The sequence below is a fragment of the Pristiophorus japonicus genome, chromosome 1, assembly GCF_044704955.1.
Source record: "Pristiophorus japonicus isolate sPriJap1 chromosome 1, sPriJap1.hap1, whole genome shotgun sequence".
Lineage (NCBI taxonomy): Eukaryota > Metazoa > Chordata > Chondrichthyes > Pristiophoridae > Pristiophorus > Pristiophorus japonicus.
In genome coordinates, this window is record NC_091977.1 from 192,871,628 (window position 1) to 192,892,365 (window position 20,738).

General features: G+C 45.9%; 1 protein-coding gene across 1 annotated transcript in view; it reads left to right on the forward strand.

Annotated features, from left to right (window-relative positions):
* mccc2 (methylcrotonyl-CoA carboxylase subunit 2) overlaps positions 1–20,738 on the forward strand; it is a 168,636-nt gene that overhangs the window by 97,245 nt on the left and 50,653 nt on the right. The window contains exons 9-11 of the mRNA XM_070867814.1: positions 2,175–2,274; positions 16,106–16,201; positions 17,447–17,519. Coding sequence (XP_070723915.1) covers positions 2,175–2,274; positions 16,106–16,201; positions 17,447–17,519 — 269 coding nt within the window. The remainder of the gene's footprint in view (positions 1–2,174; positions 2,275–16,105; positions 16,202–17,446; positions 17,520–20,738) is intronic.

The following is a 20,738-nucleotide window of genomic DNA, read 5'->3' on the forward strand; positions in this document are numbered from 1 at the left end:
GTGTCTCTGTCAGTGTCTCTATCTCTCTGTCTGTCTGTGTGTCTCTCACTCTCTGTCTGTCAGTGTCTGTGTTTCTGACAGCGGGGGAGGGAGAGAGGGGGGGAGCAGAGGGAGGGATGGGGGAGAAGGGGATAAAGGGGAGATGGGGGGGAAAGGAGATGGGGGGGGGAAGGGAGATTGCGGGGGGGGGAAAGGAGAAGGTGGGGGGGAAAAGGAGAAGGGGGAGGGAGGCTGAACGGGCCGGGCCTGAGACTTCGGGCAGGGCCCGTCCCCAGCACCAGATTTACAAGTAGGTGGGTCGGGTCAGGTCGGGGGGAGCGCGGGTCGGAGGGGTAGTGGGAGGGAGGTCGGGTCGGGGAGAGGGAGGTCAGGTCGGGGGGAGGGAGGTCAGGTCGGATCCAGTCCGGGAGCGGGAGTCGGGTCGGTGTCTGGTCCGGTCCGGAGGCGGAGGGGAGGGGAGCGGAAGTCGGGTCCGGTTCGGTCCGGGGGTAGGGAAGCGGGAGTCGGGTCGTTGTCGGGTCCGGTCTGGAGGGGGGGGGAGCGGGAGTCAGGTCAGTGTCGGGTCCGGGGGCGGGGACGCGGGTCCGGTCCGGAGGCGTGAAGCGGGAGTCGAGTCGGGTCGGGAGGAAGCAGGAGCTGGGCGTGGGAGGAGCCTTATTTACGCAGCCCCAGTGAGGCCATTGGGCCAGGGCTAGGGGCTGCGTGCTTCGGCCCCCCCCACAGTTTTGGGTGCATGTGCAGAGGTCCCGGCACTGTTTTCAGCGCACGGACCTTGCTCCGCCCCCTACAGCTCCTGCTGCGCTGCGCCGAGGGCCAGAGGACCTGCAGGGAGCTGGAGAATCTGGAGGGGTTTTTTAGGCGCACTTTGTGACGTGAAAAACGGGCGTCCAAGTCAGGACTGCGCCGTTCTAGGCGCGGCTCGAAACTTGGGCCCATAGTCTTGTCCAGAGAAGCACAGGAATTCCGAAACCAGATTTGAGAAGCAGAGAGCTTGGGTGGGGGATGGGCAATGATGGTTTTAAACAGTGACCTTGTAGTTAACTTGTAGTTGGGGATAATATGCACCAACTGATGAAGCCAGGGGATCTTGAACATTGTCAATATATTTAGTGCAATGTCATTCTAACAGGCTTAAAACTGCACTTTTGCAAGGGCTATCAATAAAAAGCATAATCCGTTCTGTTTCTTAAGGCAGTTGTTACAGTTATGGATTTAAGATCCACAGTACAGTTTCTCATAAACATTGTGTGCTATATAGATGTTACCACTTAGATCAGAGTATGAGGCCACATTTATATAATGAATGAACATGAGCGTAACAGATGAGCAACACATATTGCTGAAAAATGTCACCCTAGGTTTTATGTTTCAATTTCTTTGTAACTTCACTGCAGATACTTCCATGGAGGAGGATTGATACCTGATGGATCTAATTTGGGGTGAAGTGGGTGGTAGGAGGTGATACAGGGGTTCTGGATATAAACCATTGCTGATGGATTACACTGTCATTTGATTTGGTGTTGCACTACTCACAGGGGTACTTTCATTGTATAGGAAAGACATCCTTCTTGGTCATGTGTTTTATGAGACTATGATATGGGGTACATTGACTTGAAATAGTGATATGATATTGGTTGACGGATAAACATTGGCCAGGACACTGGGAAGATATCCACTGCTCAGCTGCGAATAGTTCCACAGTCTTTTACAACCACCTGAAAGGGCAGATGGTGCCTCGTTTTAATGTCTCATCCGAAAGACAGCACCTCCGACAGTGCAGCACAGCCTAGATTTTGTGCTCAAGTCTCTGAAGTGGGGCTTGAACCAACAACATTCTGACTCGGAGGCAAGTGCACTACCAACTGAGCTACGGCTGACACAATATAGCCTCCACACATCAATAATACCAGAGTGCAAGGTAGTGAGAAGATCCAGCTATGCAGCAGAAATCTTACTCTATTTTTGTCAACTGTTCGAAGAGTGAAGGACTACTTTCTAGGGAAACAATTAGCTTGCGATATATATGCAAAGAAACTGAAGCACGTTGTTGTTTTTGACATTGTCAAAGGCTCATAAAGCACAAAGGTGAATTTGCAAAAATATTTTTTTTAAATATTGAAATCTGGTGTGCTGCAAGGTGAATTTAAGCAATAATTTACCCATGAATTCTGCAGAAAGTCTGGTGTAACCGATCACTATGCCTTGGATGACTCTCACGCACTTCACTTGGCACGAAAGATTGTACGAAATCTCAACTATCAGAAGAAAGTGGATGTAAGTACATAACCATTGAACAATAAACCTGCAGAATTTGTAGCCTGGGCTCATGCCCTCATTATACAATATTTTATATGTATAATTTATACTTGCAGAGGTATTTCTTCAGTGTACAAATCTTAGTACAAAGCAACTAAATCGCTAATTTGATTCCATTGTCCCCACTTCGACTGCTAGATAGGTCACTGAATTCTAACAACCACACCTAGTAAAATGGTCCAAAATCCAATGTGTGTCACAATAATATGACACATGTTGAAATTTCCCTGTGATCTCATAAGGCATTAGACATAGATTTAATTTATTTGCATTCAAATGACCCTTAAATTTATTCTAAAACTTAGAATACCACATTGGATGTTAAGGTATAAGTTTGACGTCCAAAATCCGGAGTTCCTGAATCCGGACACTGGGCCAATCCGTGGCAGGGTCGTCCGGAAAATGTTCCAATATCCGGACTCCCCCCGCCTCGGCGAACCGACTTCGCCCGCCCCGACCTCTCCCCGCCATGCCTGATTTTGGCTCGCCATGGCTACGCGCGGCCCGACCTCGGCCTGTCCCGGCCCGACCTTGGCCCGCCCCGACTTCGCGCGGCCCGACCTCGGCCCACCCCCCCTCCCTTCCTGACCCCCCCACCCACACACCTCGGCTGCCCGACCCCACCTACCTCAGGCCAGACAAGGAACTCCTCCAGGGTGGCGGGCCCCGTCCGATCAGGTCCTCTTCGGCGGGGCCCGCGCGAACAACTCCACGGCGGCGAGGTCCTGCCCAAACACTCGAACAAATTATCAACGAGCACCCCCCCCCACCTTCTGGCATTCCGAAATACCCGAACCTGGGCATGCTGTTTCCGGATTCGTAGCGTCAGAAAGACGTTCCAAAATCCGGCAAAACGCAAAATCCGGAACGGCCTCGGTCCCGAGGGTTCCGGATTCGGGGCGCTACACCTGTATTCTATGTGAGAGTTTGTGGCCGAGACTGTTTCAGACTGTCACATCTGCCAGAAATGTGACAGTCTGGCTCAGAGTCATTGAGCTGGAGTCTGAGCTAGAGACACTCTGACACATAAGGGAGGAAGAGGAATAACTATATAATTTACTCCAGAGTGCAGTCACACACCAGAAGATAGCACAGGTGCAGGAAGGGGAGAGTGTGACTGCCAGTCAGCTGGGTAAGGGGAACATAGGAGAAGTAATTAAGAAGGTCCAACAGACACCGCTCCTGTCCAACAGCTACTAAGTACTCGATACCTGTGAGGAAGGACAGCCAGAATGCTGACCAAGGCAACGTGGAGCAGGAGGCTATTCAATGGGAGGAGGTGCAGCGCAGAAAGGTTGTATTTATGGAGGATAAATAAGGATGGAGAGTCCTAAAGTGTGTGTTGCCTATCCAGCCAGGGTAAGGGACATCTCGAAGCAGCTGAAAAATAATTTGGAAAGGAGGGGGGAGGATTCAGTGTTGTGCTCCATGTCAGAATCAATTACCTAGGAAAGATTTGGGAAGGGAGGTCCTGCTAAGGGAATATTAGGAGTTAGGAGCTAAATTGAAAAGCATAGGGACAAACAGATTAGGAAAGTCAACACGTGGCTAAAGAAGTGGTGTGGGAAGGAGAAGTTCCATTTTATGGGACATTGACACCAGTACTGGGACAGGAAGGAGCTGTACTGTTGGGACGGGCTGCACCCGAACCGGGCAGGGACCAAGGTCCTAGTGGAAAGAATAACTAGGGCTGTAAATAAGACTAATAACATTGGAGGCGGGAACTGTTAGGAATTACGGAAACCTAACAACAAAACAATCAGGTAAAGAGTAAAGACAAACTAAAGGAAGGAATAAGGGTAACACGAATGGCCAACGATCATTAAAGCCAGGGATAAAGTCATAGAGCATAAAGGTAAAATAACTACTCAAAACAAAGAGAGAGGAATAATAAATGAAAACAATTTAAACTGTTGGTACAGCAATGTACATAGTATTCAAAATAAAATGGATGAATTGGAGGCAATAATTTGTAGCGAGGATCTGGTTATAGGGATGACTGCAACATGGCTAGATAGAGAACAGGACTGGCAACTAAATATTGCTGGATATATCACATTTAGGAAGGGAAGGAAGGAGAGGAGGTGGATTTCTGTACCAGTTAAAGATAACATAATGGCAGTAGAATAAAAAGATGTAACTAGCAGTAAGATAGATACAGAATCCATATGGATTGAGATAAAAGGCAAGAAATTCATCACCCTTTTTAAAAAATTCGTTCGTTGGATGTGCGTGTCACTGGCAAGGCCAGCAGTTGTTGCCCATCCCTAATTGCCGTTGAGAAAGTGGTGAGCCGCAGTCCTTGTGGTGAAAGTACTCCCACAGTGCTGTCCGGGAGGGAGTTCCAGGATTTTGACCCAGCGACGATAAAGGAACGGCGATATATTTCCAAGTCAGGATGGTGTATAACTTGGAGAGAAACGTGGAGGTGGTGGTGTTCCCATGTGCCTGCTGCCCTTGTCCATCTAAGTGGTAGAGGTTGCAGGTTTGGGAGATGCTGTCAAATAATAGGGGTATGCTGTAGACCATCAAATAGTGGATGGAAATTGGAGGAAGAAATATGTAGGCAAAGCTATGAGGTGAGTAGCAGACATAGAATAATAATTATGAGAGATTTGAACTACCTCTAAATAAAGAGGCAGAAAGAAGTAGCGAAAGGAGAAAAGGGAATCAAGTTTTTACAGTGCACACAGGACTCTTATCTCACTCAGTATGTAAGAAGTCCAACATGAAAAGAAACACTGCTGGATTTTGTAATGGGTAACGAATCAGAACAGATAGAAGAAGCAAGAGTAGGAGAACATCTCAGTAGTAGTAGTAGTGATCACATAGTAAGGTTTAACATTAGGATCAAGAGTGGTTAAGTAGGACAAGGAAGAAGGGAAAAGAGCAAATTATGCGGAAATGAGGGTGGAGCTAAAGAAGGTAAATTAGATGAAAATCTTAAAAAAACAAAGACAGAAAAACAGTGGGAAATCTTTAAAATGGTAATCAATAGAGTGCAAGAGAAACGTTTCCACTAAACGCCAAAAACAAGCAAGCTAATTATGGGGCACGTGGATGATTAAAGAATAAAGGGAAAATTGAATCTAAAGAAAAAATACATATAGGAAGTACTTAGATAGTAATGGAGAGAAACACTGCCGATCCTGGAAATCTGAAATTAAAACAGAAAATGCTGGTCAGTCTGCATCTGTGGAGAAGGTTAGGTTAACATTTCAAGTCAGGGAAGATTCATATCCACAGGTTTTTTTATGCACTTGTGTTGCTTGATCTGCAGAGTATTTCCACAAATTTTGTTTTTATTTCCCACTTTTCAAAATGCTGTAATCACCCTCTCCTATCTTAAACCTCTGTTTTCTCTAAATTCTTGAATGCATTGGTAGCACTAAGCTCCATGCCCAATTCCTGTTCAAATCCCTTTAATCTGGCTTCCATCTTGCCTACACTCTGAGACCACATGGTCACTTTCACTGTGTTGATTCCAATTCCTAGGATTCGTAAGTGTGAACTCAGCTTTTTATATTTAAGGCAGTGATGCCCAGCCTTTTTTATTCTTGTGGGTGATTCTGGTAATGCAATATTTATTGCTTATCCCCAGTTGGGATGAGGGCAATAAGAGTCAGCTACAGAGGAACTGGGATCACATCTACTCTTTCTCAGATATGGGCAAGGCATCATTCTGATTTTGGGAGGGAATGGTCCATTGTGTGTGATGGGGTAGGGGTGTCAGATCTCTTCCTTGAAGAACATAAATGAACCACTTAGGTTTTCAGTTTTCTTAATTCTTTTCTATGCCAGCTACAAACTGTCATATTTATTGAATTTAGTTTCATGACTTGCTATGGCAGGTTTTGAACTCCCAACGTCTGGGTTACTAGTCAAGTATTTTAACCATTAGGTTCCCATACCCATGTACTGAATTCAATATTATGATAACTGTTTGTGTCAAGGAAGAGGAGTATACATTTAATCTTCTTAGGCAGTCCCTCGGAGTCGAGGATGACTTGCTTCCACACTAAAAATGAGTTCTCAGGTGACTGATGAGTCCGATGTGGGACGTACAGTCTCTGTCACAGGTGGGGCAGATGGTGGTTGAAGGAACGGGTGGGTGGGGAGCCTGGGTTGCCATGCGCTCCTTCTGGTGTTTACGCTTGGCTTCAGCTTGCTCCCGGCGAAGAGACTGGAGGTGTTCGGCACCTTCTCGGATGCTTTTCCTCCACTTTGGAACTCCCAGGTGTCAGTGGGGATGTTGCACTTTTTCAAGGAGGCTTTGAGGGTGCCCTTGAAGCGTTTCCTCTGCCCACCTGGGGCTCGCTTGTCATGTCGAAGCTCCGAGTAGAGTGCTTGTTTTGGGAGTCTCGTATCGGGCATGCGGACTGTCCAACGGAGCTGACCGAGCGTGGTCAATGCTTTGATGCTGGGGATGTTGAGAGAGAACGCCTATCCTGCCAATTGATTTGCAGGATCTTGCAGAGGCAATGTTGTTGGTACTTCTCCAATGCTTTGAAGTGCCTGCTGTACATAGTCCATGTCTCTGAAGCATATAGGAGGGCGGGTATCACTACTGCTCTGTAGACCATGAGCTTGGTGTCCGGTTTGAGGTCCTGGTCTTCAAACACTCTCTTCCTCAGGCGACCGAAGGCTGCACTGGCACACTGAAAAGCGGTGTTGGACTTCGACATCGACATCTGCCCTTGATGACAGTAGGCTCCCGAGGTATGGAACATGGTCCACGTTGTCCAAGGCCTCCTCGTGGATTTTGATAATCGGGGAGCAGTGCTGGTGGGGGCAGGTTGGTAGAGGACCTTTGTCTTACGGATGTTCAGTGTAAGATCCACGCTCTCTTACACTTCGGTGAAGATGTTGACAATGGCTTGGAGTTTGGCCTCCGAGAGTGCGCAGACGCAAGCGTCGTCTGCATACTGTAATTCATTGACAAGAGGATGGAACGACCTTGGATCAGGCTTGGAGGTGATGGAGGTTGAACAGTTTCCCGTTTGTTCTGTAGATTAGCTCCACTCCAGCGGGGAGCTTACTGAGGTTGAGATGGAGCAAGGAAGATCGCGAAGAGCGTTGATGCAATGACACAGCCTTGTTTGACCCCGGTCCAAACGTGAATTGGGTCTGTGATGGATCCATTGGTCAGGATCACTGCTTGCATGTCATCGTGAAGCATGCGAAGGATGGTGACAAACATTTGAGGGCAGCCAAATTTGAGGAGAACTCACCATAATCCCTCATTGTTGACCGTGTCGGCCCTTGTAAGGTCAAAGAAGGCTATGTACAGGGGTTGGTGCTGTTCCCTGCATTTCTCTTGGATTTGCCGTGTGGTGACGATCATATCCATTGTGTCCCTTAGTGGGCGGAATCCGCATTGCGACTGGGAGGAGATACAGGGAGAAGGTGATTGAGGAGGACTCTTGCGATGACTTTCCCTGTGGCAGACATCAGGGAAACTCCTCTGTAGTTACCACAATCGGACTTGTCGCCTTTCTTGAAGTTGGTCACAATTACCACATCTCTGAGATCCCCTGGCATGCTCTCCTCCTTCCAAATGAGATCATGTATTCACGCCAATAGTGCTTCTCCGTTATGTTTTAGTGTTTCCATCTGCTCCTGAGGCGTTGTTGTTCTTCAGTTGTCGGATGGCCTTTTCTACCTCATGCCGGGCTGGGATTGTGCTGAGATGGTGACGGGTAGCATGCTGTGAGATGGAGTCGAGGACAGAGTCTCGGTTGAGGAGATCTTCGAAGAGCTCCTTCCAGCGGGCACTGACTGCCTCTCTGTCCTTAATGAGTACCTTTCCGTTCTTGGCCAATAGTGGGGTAAGGCCTTGGGTGCTTGGGCTGTAGGTGGCCTTGACTGTGCTAAAGAATCCACACACGTTGTGGTTGTCAGCTAGTTGCTGGATCTCCTGCGCTTTCTCCACTCACCATCTGTTCTTTAGGTTGTGAGTTTTTTGTTGGACCTCTGCCTTCAGATGCTTTTTTGCTCTCGAGTTGTGTTGCTGTTTGCTGTTCAAGAATGCCTTTCGCTTACGGCTTATTAGCTCCTGGATCTCCTGATCGTTCTCGTCGAACCAGTCTTGGTGTTTCCTGGTCGAGTGACCGAACGTCTCTTCACTGGTGCTAATTATGGAGGCCTTGAGAGCAGACCAGGTGCTGTGGACATTCTGCATCTCTGGATCACTGGGAGTCATCAGGTTGGCAGTGAGGCACTGTCTGAACAGCGCTTTCTTAGCAGGATCTTGACATGCTCCAGCGTTGATTTTCTGCGGCATTATTCTGTTGCTGTTGCTGTTTTAGAGCTACGTTGATAGCGATGACAGAGCATACATTTAATGGAAAGACACTGAAGGTTGTGAACGAACAGCAACACCTAGAGATTTAAATACTTCACTGACAATGCAAATGTTGGTAGTTAAAGCTGTAAAAAGGCAAAAAGAATTGAGAGTTTTGTATATGGGGGCATAAGAGTACAAGATTAAAGAAGTAATGAATTTAAACAAAAGATTGATTATGCCATAGTTAGAAGTATGTGGGCCCAAGTTTTGGGTGGAGTTGCTAGTTTGTTTGGAGTATCTTAGAAATCGCAATTCTCAGCACTTAGTTTGCTCCAGTTGTAGTGAGTTAGTTTAGGTTTGTTTTAGTTCAGGTATTTTTTTTCAAAAGAGGGCGTGTCCAGCCACTCAGGCCTGTTTTGCAAGTTTAGGCAGCGAAAACTTACTCCAAACTAACTTAGAATGGAGTAAGTGTCCACTTTTGTAAGTTCTGAAAAACCTTACCGAGAGTTAAGTTTTGTGCAAGCACAGCCAGAGACGGTGGGGAGGGGGGTGGGGGGGGGGGGGAAGCATTAAACACAAAGGACACATTAACATCACAACAGGGGAGGGAAGTTAGAGGATTTTCCAAAGCACTAAACCCCTTCACAACAACATTAAAGAAGCAAAGTACATTTAAAGCACCAAGCACTAAACGAAGCACAAAAAGTAATGAGCAATTAATTAATAAAAAAAAGAAGGAACCCTGCACCTAAAGCACCAAGACCAAAATAATAAGCAACCAATCAATAACAAATAAAAAATAGAAGTCCTACCTTTATGTGAAAGGAAGGTGTTTCTGTAAGTCTCTCTCCATGTCTCTCAGTGTCTCTCTCTCTCTGTCTCTCTGTTTCTGATAGTGAGGGGGGGGGGGGGGTGGGGGAGACTGGACGGAGACTGAAAAAAATGATTACTGTAATATGCAGTGACCCCAGACCCTCACTCCTCCGGCCCCCCAATTGGTATAGGCACCCCTGCTCTCTCCTCTGGCCCTCCGATCATTTCGAGTGCCACCCAACCCACACTCCTCCATCCCTTCCCATGCTTTTCCCCCGGTCCCCAGACAGACTGGGGGAAAAACAATGCTGCAAAACTGATTACTAGAACTCAATACTACACTGTATGCACAGAAACCAGTGAAAATACATTCACCAGTGAAAGGATGCTTCCACAAAAGGAGTAGCCATCATTTTCAAAAGAAAAACACTCCCATGGAAAAACGCCCTGCCAAGCCTGCGCGCATACTGTAACGCGCATGCGCAAGGGTGCCGACAGTGAAAAACACGCAGGGCCTTCGCTGCGACCCCCTGCAGGCTGGGATCGACTTGCTCTGCTCCAGGGAGACTCCGCTGCGCCACGCCACACTCCAGGACGATCGGAGAATTCCCCGGTAGGATTTTGGTGCGCTTTTTATCCCAGACAGGTCACGTAAATCTCGGAGGTGCGCCGTTTTCTCCAGCATTGGAAACTTGGGCCCATGGTGTGCTGTTTTGGTAGCCCCATTATAGGGGCCAAGTTTCGGCCTGAGTTGCTCCTGTTTTTTTGGAGCAACTGGTTTAGAATGGAGTATCTTAGAAATTTGAATTCTCGGCATTTAGTTTGCTCCAGTTCTAGTCAGTTAGAATAGTTTCACTTTGGAACAGAATTTTTTTTTCAAAAGGGGGCGTGTCCGGCCACTTGCGCCTGTTTTCAAAGTTTAGGCAGTGAAAACTTACTCCAAACTAACTTAGAATGGAGTAAGTGAAGGGAGGGTGGGAGGAGGAGAGGAGGGGCAAGGAGAAGGGAGGGGTGACGGGGAGGGAGGGAAGTAGGGGAGAGAGGAAGGAGGGAAGGAGGGGGTGGGGGGGTGGAAGGGTGGAAGGGAGAGAAGGAGGCTGAACGGCAGGGCCCAAGACCTCGGGCTGGATTTACAGGTAGGTGGCGTCGGGTCTCGGGCGAGGGGTGGCGGAGTCGCGGGGGGGTGGGGGGGGAAGAGTTGCAGGGGGGGGGGAGTCGCGGAGGTCCGGGGTGGGGGGGGGAGAGTTGCGGGGGGCTGGGTCGCGGAGGTCCGGGGGGGGGCGTTGAGCGGGGGGCCAGTCGGGTGGGAGGAGCCTTATTCACGCAGCCCCAGTGAGGCCATTTGGCCAGGGCTAGTAGGGGCTGCGTGCTTCGGGCCCCTCCCACAGTTTTGGCCGCCTGGAGCTATTGCACATGCGCGCTCACTGTAGCGCGCATGTGCAGAGGTCCGGGCACTGTTTTCAGCGCAGGGACCTGGCTCCGCCCCCACAGCTTGTGCTGTGCCGCGCCCAGCTCCAGAGGACCTGCAGGGAGCCAGAGAATAGATACGGTTTTTTTTAGGCGCACTTTCTGGTGTGAAAAACGGGCGTCCAGGTCCGGGCTGCGCCGTTTTAGGCACGGCCCAAAACTTGGGCCCATAGATAGGGCATTAAAGCCATAGAGAGCATTCTACATAGATTGGTCAGGATGATTCCAAGGATGGGAATCTATAATTATGAGCAGAGATTTGAGATACTGGAACTATTTCTAATGAAGCAGGGAAGGCTAAGAGAAGATTTAATAGAGGTTTTTTAAATTATGAAGCGTTTTGATAGAGTTAATAGGGAAAGCCTATTTACTCGTGATTGGAGAGTCAGTGACAAAAGGTCTTGAAAAGAATGAGGTTAGGAGAAATCTCTTTACACAGAAGGTTGTTGGGGCATGGAATGCTTTGCTACAGGGAATGGTTGAGGCAGAGAGCATTGATTCTTTTAAGGGTAAATTGAACACATACATGAAGCACAAAAAAGTACATGTTATTGAGAGAGAACAGGGCTGTGATACTCGTTTTGGACTGGTCTATTAAAGAGGCAGCACAGATATAATTGGCTGAATGATATTCTGTGCTGTAAACTTCTATGGTTACAATATTTTACAATCTTACTAACTTGAATAATAGGCATTTGAATCTATAACTCACAATTCAAGTTTTATATCCTGCTGCCTGAAATCTGTTTGTACCCAATATTCTAATGCTGGCTGAATTTTATTGATGCCTTTCTTAGCCCTGTTGATTGGTCCTGTACACTCTTTGCTATGTCATTTTTCAACAATCAGAAAGTTCAAATATTGGTTGGGGCTCTGTTAATGTTTTCCACCTCTTTGGTTAATACCCCTGTAAGTGAAAGGTGAACCAACCAATCAGAAAGCTGAGACTACAAACAAAGGGCCCAAATTTCCACCCCCTGTAAAAACGATGCACCTCCATAAGGTGCGGCGACTTTCTAGAAAAGAAATGGCGGCGAAAACTTACCTTGTAATTCTCCGAGTTCCTCAGGGCGTCTTCGGCCTCGGCGTGGCGCAGCACAAGGGGTGGGGGGCGGAGCCAGGTCCCGGCGCTGAAAACAGTGCCGGGACCTCTGCACATGCGCGCTAGAGTGTGTGTGCATGTACAGTAGCTCCTCGCAGCCCAATGCTCTGCAGGTCAGACAAACTCAAACTTCATAAACTCAGTGGTGAAATTGGAGAGAGAAAAAAATAGATTGGCAAAATGAGTGGGGAAGAAATGCAATCTGGCATTGCGGACTGAAAGGTACTAAATAAGGAAAGCTTGCGAGGAAGATGTTCAGACTAAATAAAGACAGTTGCTGGTTTCTGGGGCAGTGGGGAAGCAGTACGGAGGTATAGAAAATGATGCAAATATATCGGCAAATATATCGGCTAGTGGGGTTTTTGCTCTTGTTGGCAACGGTAGCGGGAAGGCACTGCTGGAGGCCATGTCAATGATGATGGCTTCCCCGGCAGCTGGGAATGATGCAGTTGGGGAAAGGGGAAAAAAGGGAATCAATTAAATTAGGGCTTCTCCAGCAGTGGGATTAATTCGCAGCTTCTGGACTTCTCAGACAGGGGTTATTAAATTGTTGTCTCTGGAGTAGTAAGCTTCTTGGGCAGTAGAAAATAGGATGGACCAGCATGAAAATAAGTAAATCAGTGGAAAACAAGTTGGTGGACGAATGAAACACATAGATTTGGAAAAGCAATGTAATAGCAGGTAGAAAAGAAAGAGCTGGTAATTAATCATTTATCTTAAAATACATAGGTGAGTTACAATAATCGATTGACTTGGCACCTATAGGTGGTGTGAGAAAGTTACGTAACGGCTAATTCGTGTATAACTGTGGTACTGTAATGTTATTTGACTGCATTACTACCATATGGTTCTGTGACCTCAGCAAATTAACATCAAGGAACAGGGCAGATATGCCTTTCATCAAACCTGAAAAACTGAAACGTTTTTTTTAAACAAAGTACTGGATCAGTGAAACGTAACCTACCCCTTCGTTCAACCACTCTTTCCCCCTCCCCCCCCAGCGTTCAGCCCCTCTTCCCGCCCCCCCCCCCCCCGCGTTTAGCCTCCTGTTCAGCTTTCCTCTCTCCCTCCCGTTCAGCCCCTCACCCCCCCACCCCTCACTGTCAGAAACACCGAGAGACACACAGAGAGAGGCTGACAGAAACACTTTCCCTTCACATAAAGGTAGGACTTCTATTTTTTATTTGCTCTTGATTGGTTGCTTATTACTTTGGTCTTGGCGCTTTAGGTGCAGGGTTCCTTCTATTTTTTATTAATTAATAGCTTATTACTTTTTGTGCTTTGTTTAGTGATTGGTGCTTTAAATGTACTGCTTTGTTTAGTGCTTGGTGCTTTAAGTGTACTTTGCTTCTTTAATGTTGATGTGAAGGTGTTTAGTGCTTTGGAAAATCCTCTAACTTCCCTTACCCCCCCTGTTGATGTTGATGTGTCTGCCTCAGCCAGGAGCCTACACTTGCTTATTTATAAAAAGAGAAACAACTGTCTTCACTCAGCAGATATGAGGCAAAATATCATCGCAAGAGGTTTTAGGCCATTTTATGTGATGAGTTTAATGCTTTAGTCTTTTGTGTTCAATGCCCGCCTCCTCCCCCCGCCCCCCGGTCCCTGGCTGTGCCTGCACTGAACTTAACTCTAGGTAAGGTTTTTCAGAACTTACAAAAGTGGACACTTACTCCAAACTAACTTAGAATTGAGTAAGTTTTCGCTGCCTAAACTTGCAAAACAGAACTAAGTGGCTGGACACACCCCCTTTTGGAAAAAAAACTGAACTAAAATGAAACTAAACTAATTCACTAGAACTTGAGCAAACTAAATGCCGAGAATTGCGATTTCTAAGATACTCCATTCTAAACTAATTGCTCCCAAAAAAATTGGAGCAACTCCACCCGAAACTTGGGCCCAAACAGACAGATCGATACAAACAATGTTATATAGATAAATGGAGGGACATACATGCACATATCTACTTTACAGAATGGTTTGGAAATTGCAACCGGCGGTCTTACTGATGGTGGATCCTGCCTAATTTTGTTTCCATGTAGTGTCCATTAAGTCATCAGTAATAATCCGACCATGTTTTTACTCATGAACAGGGCGTATTTCTATCAAAATTGTGATATGTTTTTGAAACCAGTTGAAATCATTATTAATCATATAATTAGCAGCCTGAATCCAAGGAAATTATTTACAATTCATATGGTGGCAGTCTGATCTCTCTTATAAGGGTTTGCCCATGTAACTTGTTACATTAAGGACACTTTGTCATTCTTTACCCACACCATGTAAGTATATTCCTCTTTGCAGACCCTGTGGTAATAGACATGTTCAGAATTGTTGGCTTACTAGTGAATCAAACTTCATGATTATCTTCCTTGCAATAAACATTATTTTGCTTTAAAAGTAGCCAGATCGTTCATGTATCCAATATGCATATCTGTAAGTAGTAATGATTGACTGCATTAATTCCATTTGAGATTTTATCCAAATATGACCAGCATTGTAACTTGTTAAGGATGAATAATGGAGATTATAATGTTAAATTAATATCCTGTAAGTTTAGTTTTCCTTACAGACTTAGGGCTCAATTTTCCGCAAAGCTTTTTTTTGGCGTACTTGAAGAGTTACACCCTTTTTTTGGCCAAAAAAACATGTTCTAAGTTTCCCTGTTGGATTTCTTCATTTTGGCATGGCCTAACCTGTCCTTTAGTTTTGGGGTGGAGCCTTGATCTGCGCGGGTTGCCACGGTAACCAGGGACATAATGGAGCTGAGGCTGCGAAGTGAAACATACAGCCAGCTCCCAACACGTTAAAACACTTTGCATCAATTGAAAAATACATTAAAAGACATTGCATCAACTTAGAAACACATTACAATATATTGAAGCAACTTGCCTCCAATTATTAAAGCCGGTCCTGCTTCCCCGCCCCTAGCCCTGGCCGAAGAACTTGCTGGTCTGTTTGCCTAGCCCGCCCCAAGCCCCTTGCCAGTGCCGGTCCAGCCCCCCCTCCCCCCTTCCCCCCCCAGCCCCCGAGTGCTTTGCTGGTCCTGCTCTTCCCCCCCCCCCCCCCCCCCCAACCCCAAGTGCCTTGCCGGTCCCAGTCCCCCGCCCCTAGCCCTGGCCGAAGGGCTTGCTGATCTGCTCCCCCACCCAACCCTGGCCCCAAGTGCCTTGCTGGTCCGCTCCCCTAGCCCTGGCCGAAGGGCTTGCTGGTCCACTCCCCACCCGACCCTGGCCCCAAGTGCCTAGCTGAAGACTTTGCCGGTCTGCTCCCCCACCCCTAGCCCAGGCTGAGTGGCCTCCTCCCTCCTGGTCCCCACACCTATCGACACCCGAAATGCTTCCCCCCACCCCCCCCACCTTTCTCTTTTCCCCCCCCCCACCTTTCTCTTTCTCCCCCCCACCTTTCCCGGCCCCAACTCTCTCTCCCCCTCTCTGTTACCTTTCCTGCTGCTGCTGTCCGGGCATCTGCTGCACTTACCTGTGCCGATTTCCTTACCTGCGCCGGTTTCTTTAACTCTCCAGAAGGTTTTTCTGCAGAGCCACATATGCTGGCCTAAGCACAACTGGAGTAACTCTCAGCTGGCCAAACTTGCCTAAATGGCCAGAATTGGAGCGGATGGCAGGCTGAAAAAAAAACTTACCTAAAAAAATTGGAACTAACTGAGTTACGCTGGTGCAAATTGATTGGGGAAACTGTTTTTTTAAACTTAGGCCAAAATGGCGCAAATCACTGGGGAAAATTGAGCCCTTCATTTTATTCATCAACTTCAGCAGATTAATTGGGTTGAGAGCGTTTATGCTCATACAGTACATGACTTCTTGGAAGGAATGGTCTTCATGGACCATTCTTTGAATTACCTTTTAGACATGTGTACCAGACTGTATTTAAGCAAGAACTTGTCATTTCAATCAATAGCTTCCATTATTTAACAGAAATTGTAACCAAATTTAATAAGGATTCAAGCTCTTGACTTTTTAGGGATCCTGGAGCCTCAAGATGTATTTTTTGTGTTCATGGTTATCAATTTATTACTGTTAAATAATATACACATTTAAAAATAGTTCTAATTTTACTCTGTCTTTGTAGGCAGTAAATAACACTGCTCTTGGTCTCCCTAGGTGACGGTGGAAGCCCCAGAAGAACCGCTGTTCCCTGCTGAAGAGTTATACGGCGTAGTTGGTGATAATCTGAAAAAAAGTGTTGATGTCAAAGAGGTATAGACCTAAGAGAGGTTTTCCAGTTGAAATGAAACCACGGTTTGCTCATCTGAGTTTGAAGCGACATGCCTAACCTGTTAACCATGTAATTAATATATGTACCTCACTGTAAATTGAGATATTTGCATTGGTAACATTTTCCAGAATTGGAGACAGGATTTTGTATTTTAATTTTCGCACTTAGCTGATGATTGCCAGTAGATGATTGACAGGGCAAATGCTTTCTTGGGTTTTATTTTCACAAGTCAAACACCAAATCAGTTGGGAAAGTGGTGCCCAACTGAAAATAGCCCATTATACTTTAACGTACATGGTTGCTGCTTTTTGGGTAGTTACTGGTATCTAGCAGTTTTTTTTAAACCAAAAGGTTAAAACTCAATTTCTGATCAATAGATACTGATCCCATATATGTGGCTGGACTGCATTGTAATGGAAGAGCTCGGCTTGCAAGCCCTGTTCACCTATTACCCCTGTGCTCGCTGACCTACAATGGCTCCTGGTCCACCAACACCTCAAATTTAAAATTCTCATCCTTGTATTCAAATCTCTCCATGGCCTCGCCCCTCCCTATTTCAGTCAACTCCTCCAGCCCTACAACTCTGAGAACTCAGTGTTCCCCAACTCTGGCTTCTTGCTAATCTCCCACTTCCTTTGCCTTCAGCTGCCGAACCCTTAATCTGGAATTCCTTCCCCAAACCTCTTCACCGCTCTAACCTATCTCCTATTAAGAGGCTGCTTAAAATGTAATGTTTGGTTACCTGCAGCGGTTAAAGAAGGTTCACCACTGCCTTCTCAAGGGTAACTAGGAATGGGCAATAAATGCTGGCCTTGTCAGTGATGCCCACATCTCAGATTTATTTTTAAAAACCTCTCCGAATGTCTCCTCCTTTGGTTTGGTGTCAAATTTTGTCTGAATACTCTCCCGTGAAACGCCTAAGGATGTTTTACTACATTAAAAGTGCTATATAAATGAAGGTTGTTGTTGCTGTTGTTGCAACCAAAAATATTTCCAAAGAATGTTATTGAATATCTTGACTGTTGAAAAATTACCAGCTACAACAACATTCGACCTTGGCTGACATGCCTCTTTTTGGGCTGAATTCTCCCAATAGGTATCCTTTCATAATACTAAAATTTGGGGCTGTAAAATATATGGTTACATAGTAAAATTCTATACAAAAATTTGAAAATGGTGTTTTGAGTTTGATGGTTGGTGATACTGATACATTATTTTCTTTTCAGGTTATTGCCAGAATAGTGGATGGAAGCATATTTAATGAATTCAAAGCCTTTTATGGAGACACTTTAGTTACAGGTACAGTTTCTGATAGAGAATATAGATCTGATTGTTAAAGGTACCATTTTCTTTCAGTACTTCAGCTTTAAGAAATCTATGTCGAGATTTAGCACTTCTATTATGCATAGATAACAAAGTATATATTTGTGGTCATAAACTACCAGACCTTTATTAACCTCAATTCCATGCCAAGCAACAATATTTCCCACATTGTTTTGGAAAGGTAATAAGAACACTTACAGAAGAAGGTTATGATTGTGCAAAAAGAGTTTGTGACATATTGTTGCTGCAACAGTATACTCCTCAGGTAACAAGTATCGTGTATGAACAAAAATGAAAAATGGGTGCACACTACAGGAGGTAACAAGGATTTCAGAACCTCCTAAGGAAATTTAGCTACTGCCTAATGGATCATATTTATGGCTAAATGCAGTGTCACATTGGTGCAAGCAATATAATGATTGTTTCTCAACCGGACGATTTAGACATTCAAGTTCCAGGATTTCTGTCTGTTTCAGTCCATACTCGAACCAGGCTGTCAGATACGATAAACGAGAAGAACTTGCATTTTTATAGCACCCTTACTGTAGAAAAAGGAGCACGAGGATGAGAATGTTAATTCTAACACACTAGGGACCAGGAGCCAATGTACATCACTGAGCATAGCCGTGATGGGTGGGCGGTACTTGGCGCGAGATAGGATATGAACAGCACAGTTTTTCAATGAGCTGAAGTTTATGAAGGGTCATCATCATAGGCAGTCCCTCGAAATTGAGGAAGACTTGCTTCCACTCTAAAAGTGAATTCTCAGGTGGCTGTACAGTCCAATGCGGGAATTACAGTCTCTGTCGCAGGTGGGGCAGACAGTGATTGAAGGAAAGGGTGGGTAGGGAGCCTGGTTTGCCGCACGCTCCTTCCGCTGTCTGCGCTTGATTTCCGCACGCTCTTGGCGACGAGACTCAAGGTGCTCAGCGCCCTCCCGGATGCTCTTCCTCCACTTTGGCCGATCTTGGGCCAGGGATTCCCAGATGCCGGTGGGGGTGTTGCACTTCATCAAGGAGGCTTTGAGGATGGGAGGTCAGCCAGGAGACCATTGAAATAGCCAAGTCTAGAGATGAGAAAGTCATGGATGAGCATTTCGGCACAGATGCACTGAGTCAGAGACAGAGACGAGCAATATTATGGAGGTGGAAGCAGGCAGTCTTTGTGATGGAGAAGATATGGGATCGGAAGTTCAGCACCAAATAGAAGGATGAGATTGCAAACAGTCTGATTCAACCTGACACAGTAACATAAGAACATATGAAATTGAGCAGGAGTAGGCCCTACGGCATTTCGAGCTTGCTCTGCCATTCAATCATGACTGATCATCGATCTCAACTCCACTTTCCCGCCCGATCTCCATATCCCTTGATTTCCATAGACTCCAAAAATCTATCTATCTCAGCCTTGAATATATTCAGACACTCAGTATCCACAGCCCTCTGGGGCAGAGAATTCCACAGTTTCACAACCCTCTGAGTGAAGAAATTCCGCCTCATCTCTGTTTTAAATAGCCTACCCCTTATCCTGAGACTGTGACCCTAGTTCTAGACACTCCAGCCAGGGGAAACAACCTCTCAGCAGTTACCCTGTCAATCCCCTTCAGACTCGTGTATGTTTCAATAAGATCACCTCTCATGCTTCTAAACTCCAGAGCGTATAGGCCCATTCTACACAATCTCTCATCATAAGACAGACCTCATCCCAGGAATCAATCTAGTGAACCTCCGTTGTACTGCCTCCAAGGCAAGTATATCCTTCCTTAGATAAGGAGACCAAACCTGTGCACAGTACTCCAAATGGGAGATGGAATCAGTGGCAAGAGAATGGAGTTTGTGTCAAGAGGCAAGGACAATGGCTTTGGTATTCCTAATGATATATCTAACAAAGGTGGGATGTTCCATCTTAAAAATGTAAATGCAAATTCCATTTTTCTCTTTTTGAATCTCACCCCATATTTATGGAGTGGCACTATCAACAGCAGTGAAGCTAGTTAGTCATACTGTGCTGCCCTACTACATCCTTGAGGAGGACGTATGATGGAGAATAACTGAAAGAAGATATGTGCCTATACATATTTGAATTGAATATATAGGAGTCTGTACTGATAATTAACAAATTCCAGTGACATAAATTAAGTGGCAGGTTTTTTTAACTTCTCGACATTTGTGTCATGCTACACCATGCCTTCAATTACTTGGATAAGAATTAGCAGTTACAACAGAAAAGGAAAATAGAGGAGGTGGTTTAAAAGATTGTAGTTTATCAAAAGGCCTAATTTGATAAGATCGTTGAGCACCTTGTAGAAAACAATATAGCAATCTTTTCTTTTTCATATGTCCAGTAATAATTGGGATGATCAAAGTGGTCAGACTAAGGCGCTGATTGGTTGTCTCTTGTCATTGGTCTGACGTTAATAGTATAGAGGAAACCTTCAAGCTTTTTATTCATTTAATTGAAACTTCAAATGTTGCACATTAGTAATGTGATATTGAAACTGTTATGTATGTAACTATGTAGCACTTGCTACCAGAGGGCGCGACTGTTGGAGTCCTAATGGTCACCTGGTTGAGAAAGAGGCGTTAGCATGTGTATATGGAGTTAAGAAAATGCACCAATACTTATTTGGATTTCGGTTTGAGCTTGAAACTGACCACAAGCCGCTCATTTCACTGTTTTCAGAAAGCAAAGGTATAAATACCAATGCTTCGTCCCACATCTAAAGATGGGCACTAACATTATCTGCTTATGACTATGTTATCCACCACAGACCAGGCACTGAAAACTGTGTCGATGCTCTCAGCAGGCTACCATTACCCACCACTGGGGTTGAAATGGCGCAGCCCGCAGACTTGCGACTGGTCATGGATGCTTTTGAGAGCGACGGGTCACCCGTCACAGCTCGCCAGATCAGGACCTGGACCAGTCAGGATCCTGTGCTATCATTAGTAAAGAGTTGCATCCTAAATGGGAACTGGTCGGCCGTTCCCGGGGAAATGCAAGATGAAATTAAGCTGTTTCACCGACGCAAAGATGAAATGTCCATCCAGTCGGATTGTCTCTTATGGGGTAATCGCGTGGTTTTGCCAAAAAAAGTCAGGGAAATGTTTATAAGTGACCTACACAGTACCCACCCAGTCATTGTCATGATGAAGGCAATTGCCAGGTTGCATGTTTGGTGGCCCGGCATTGACT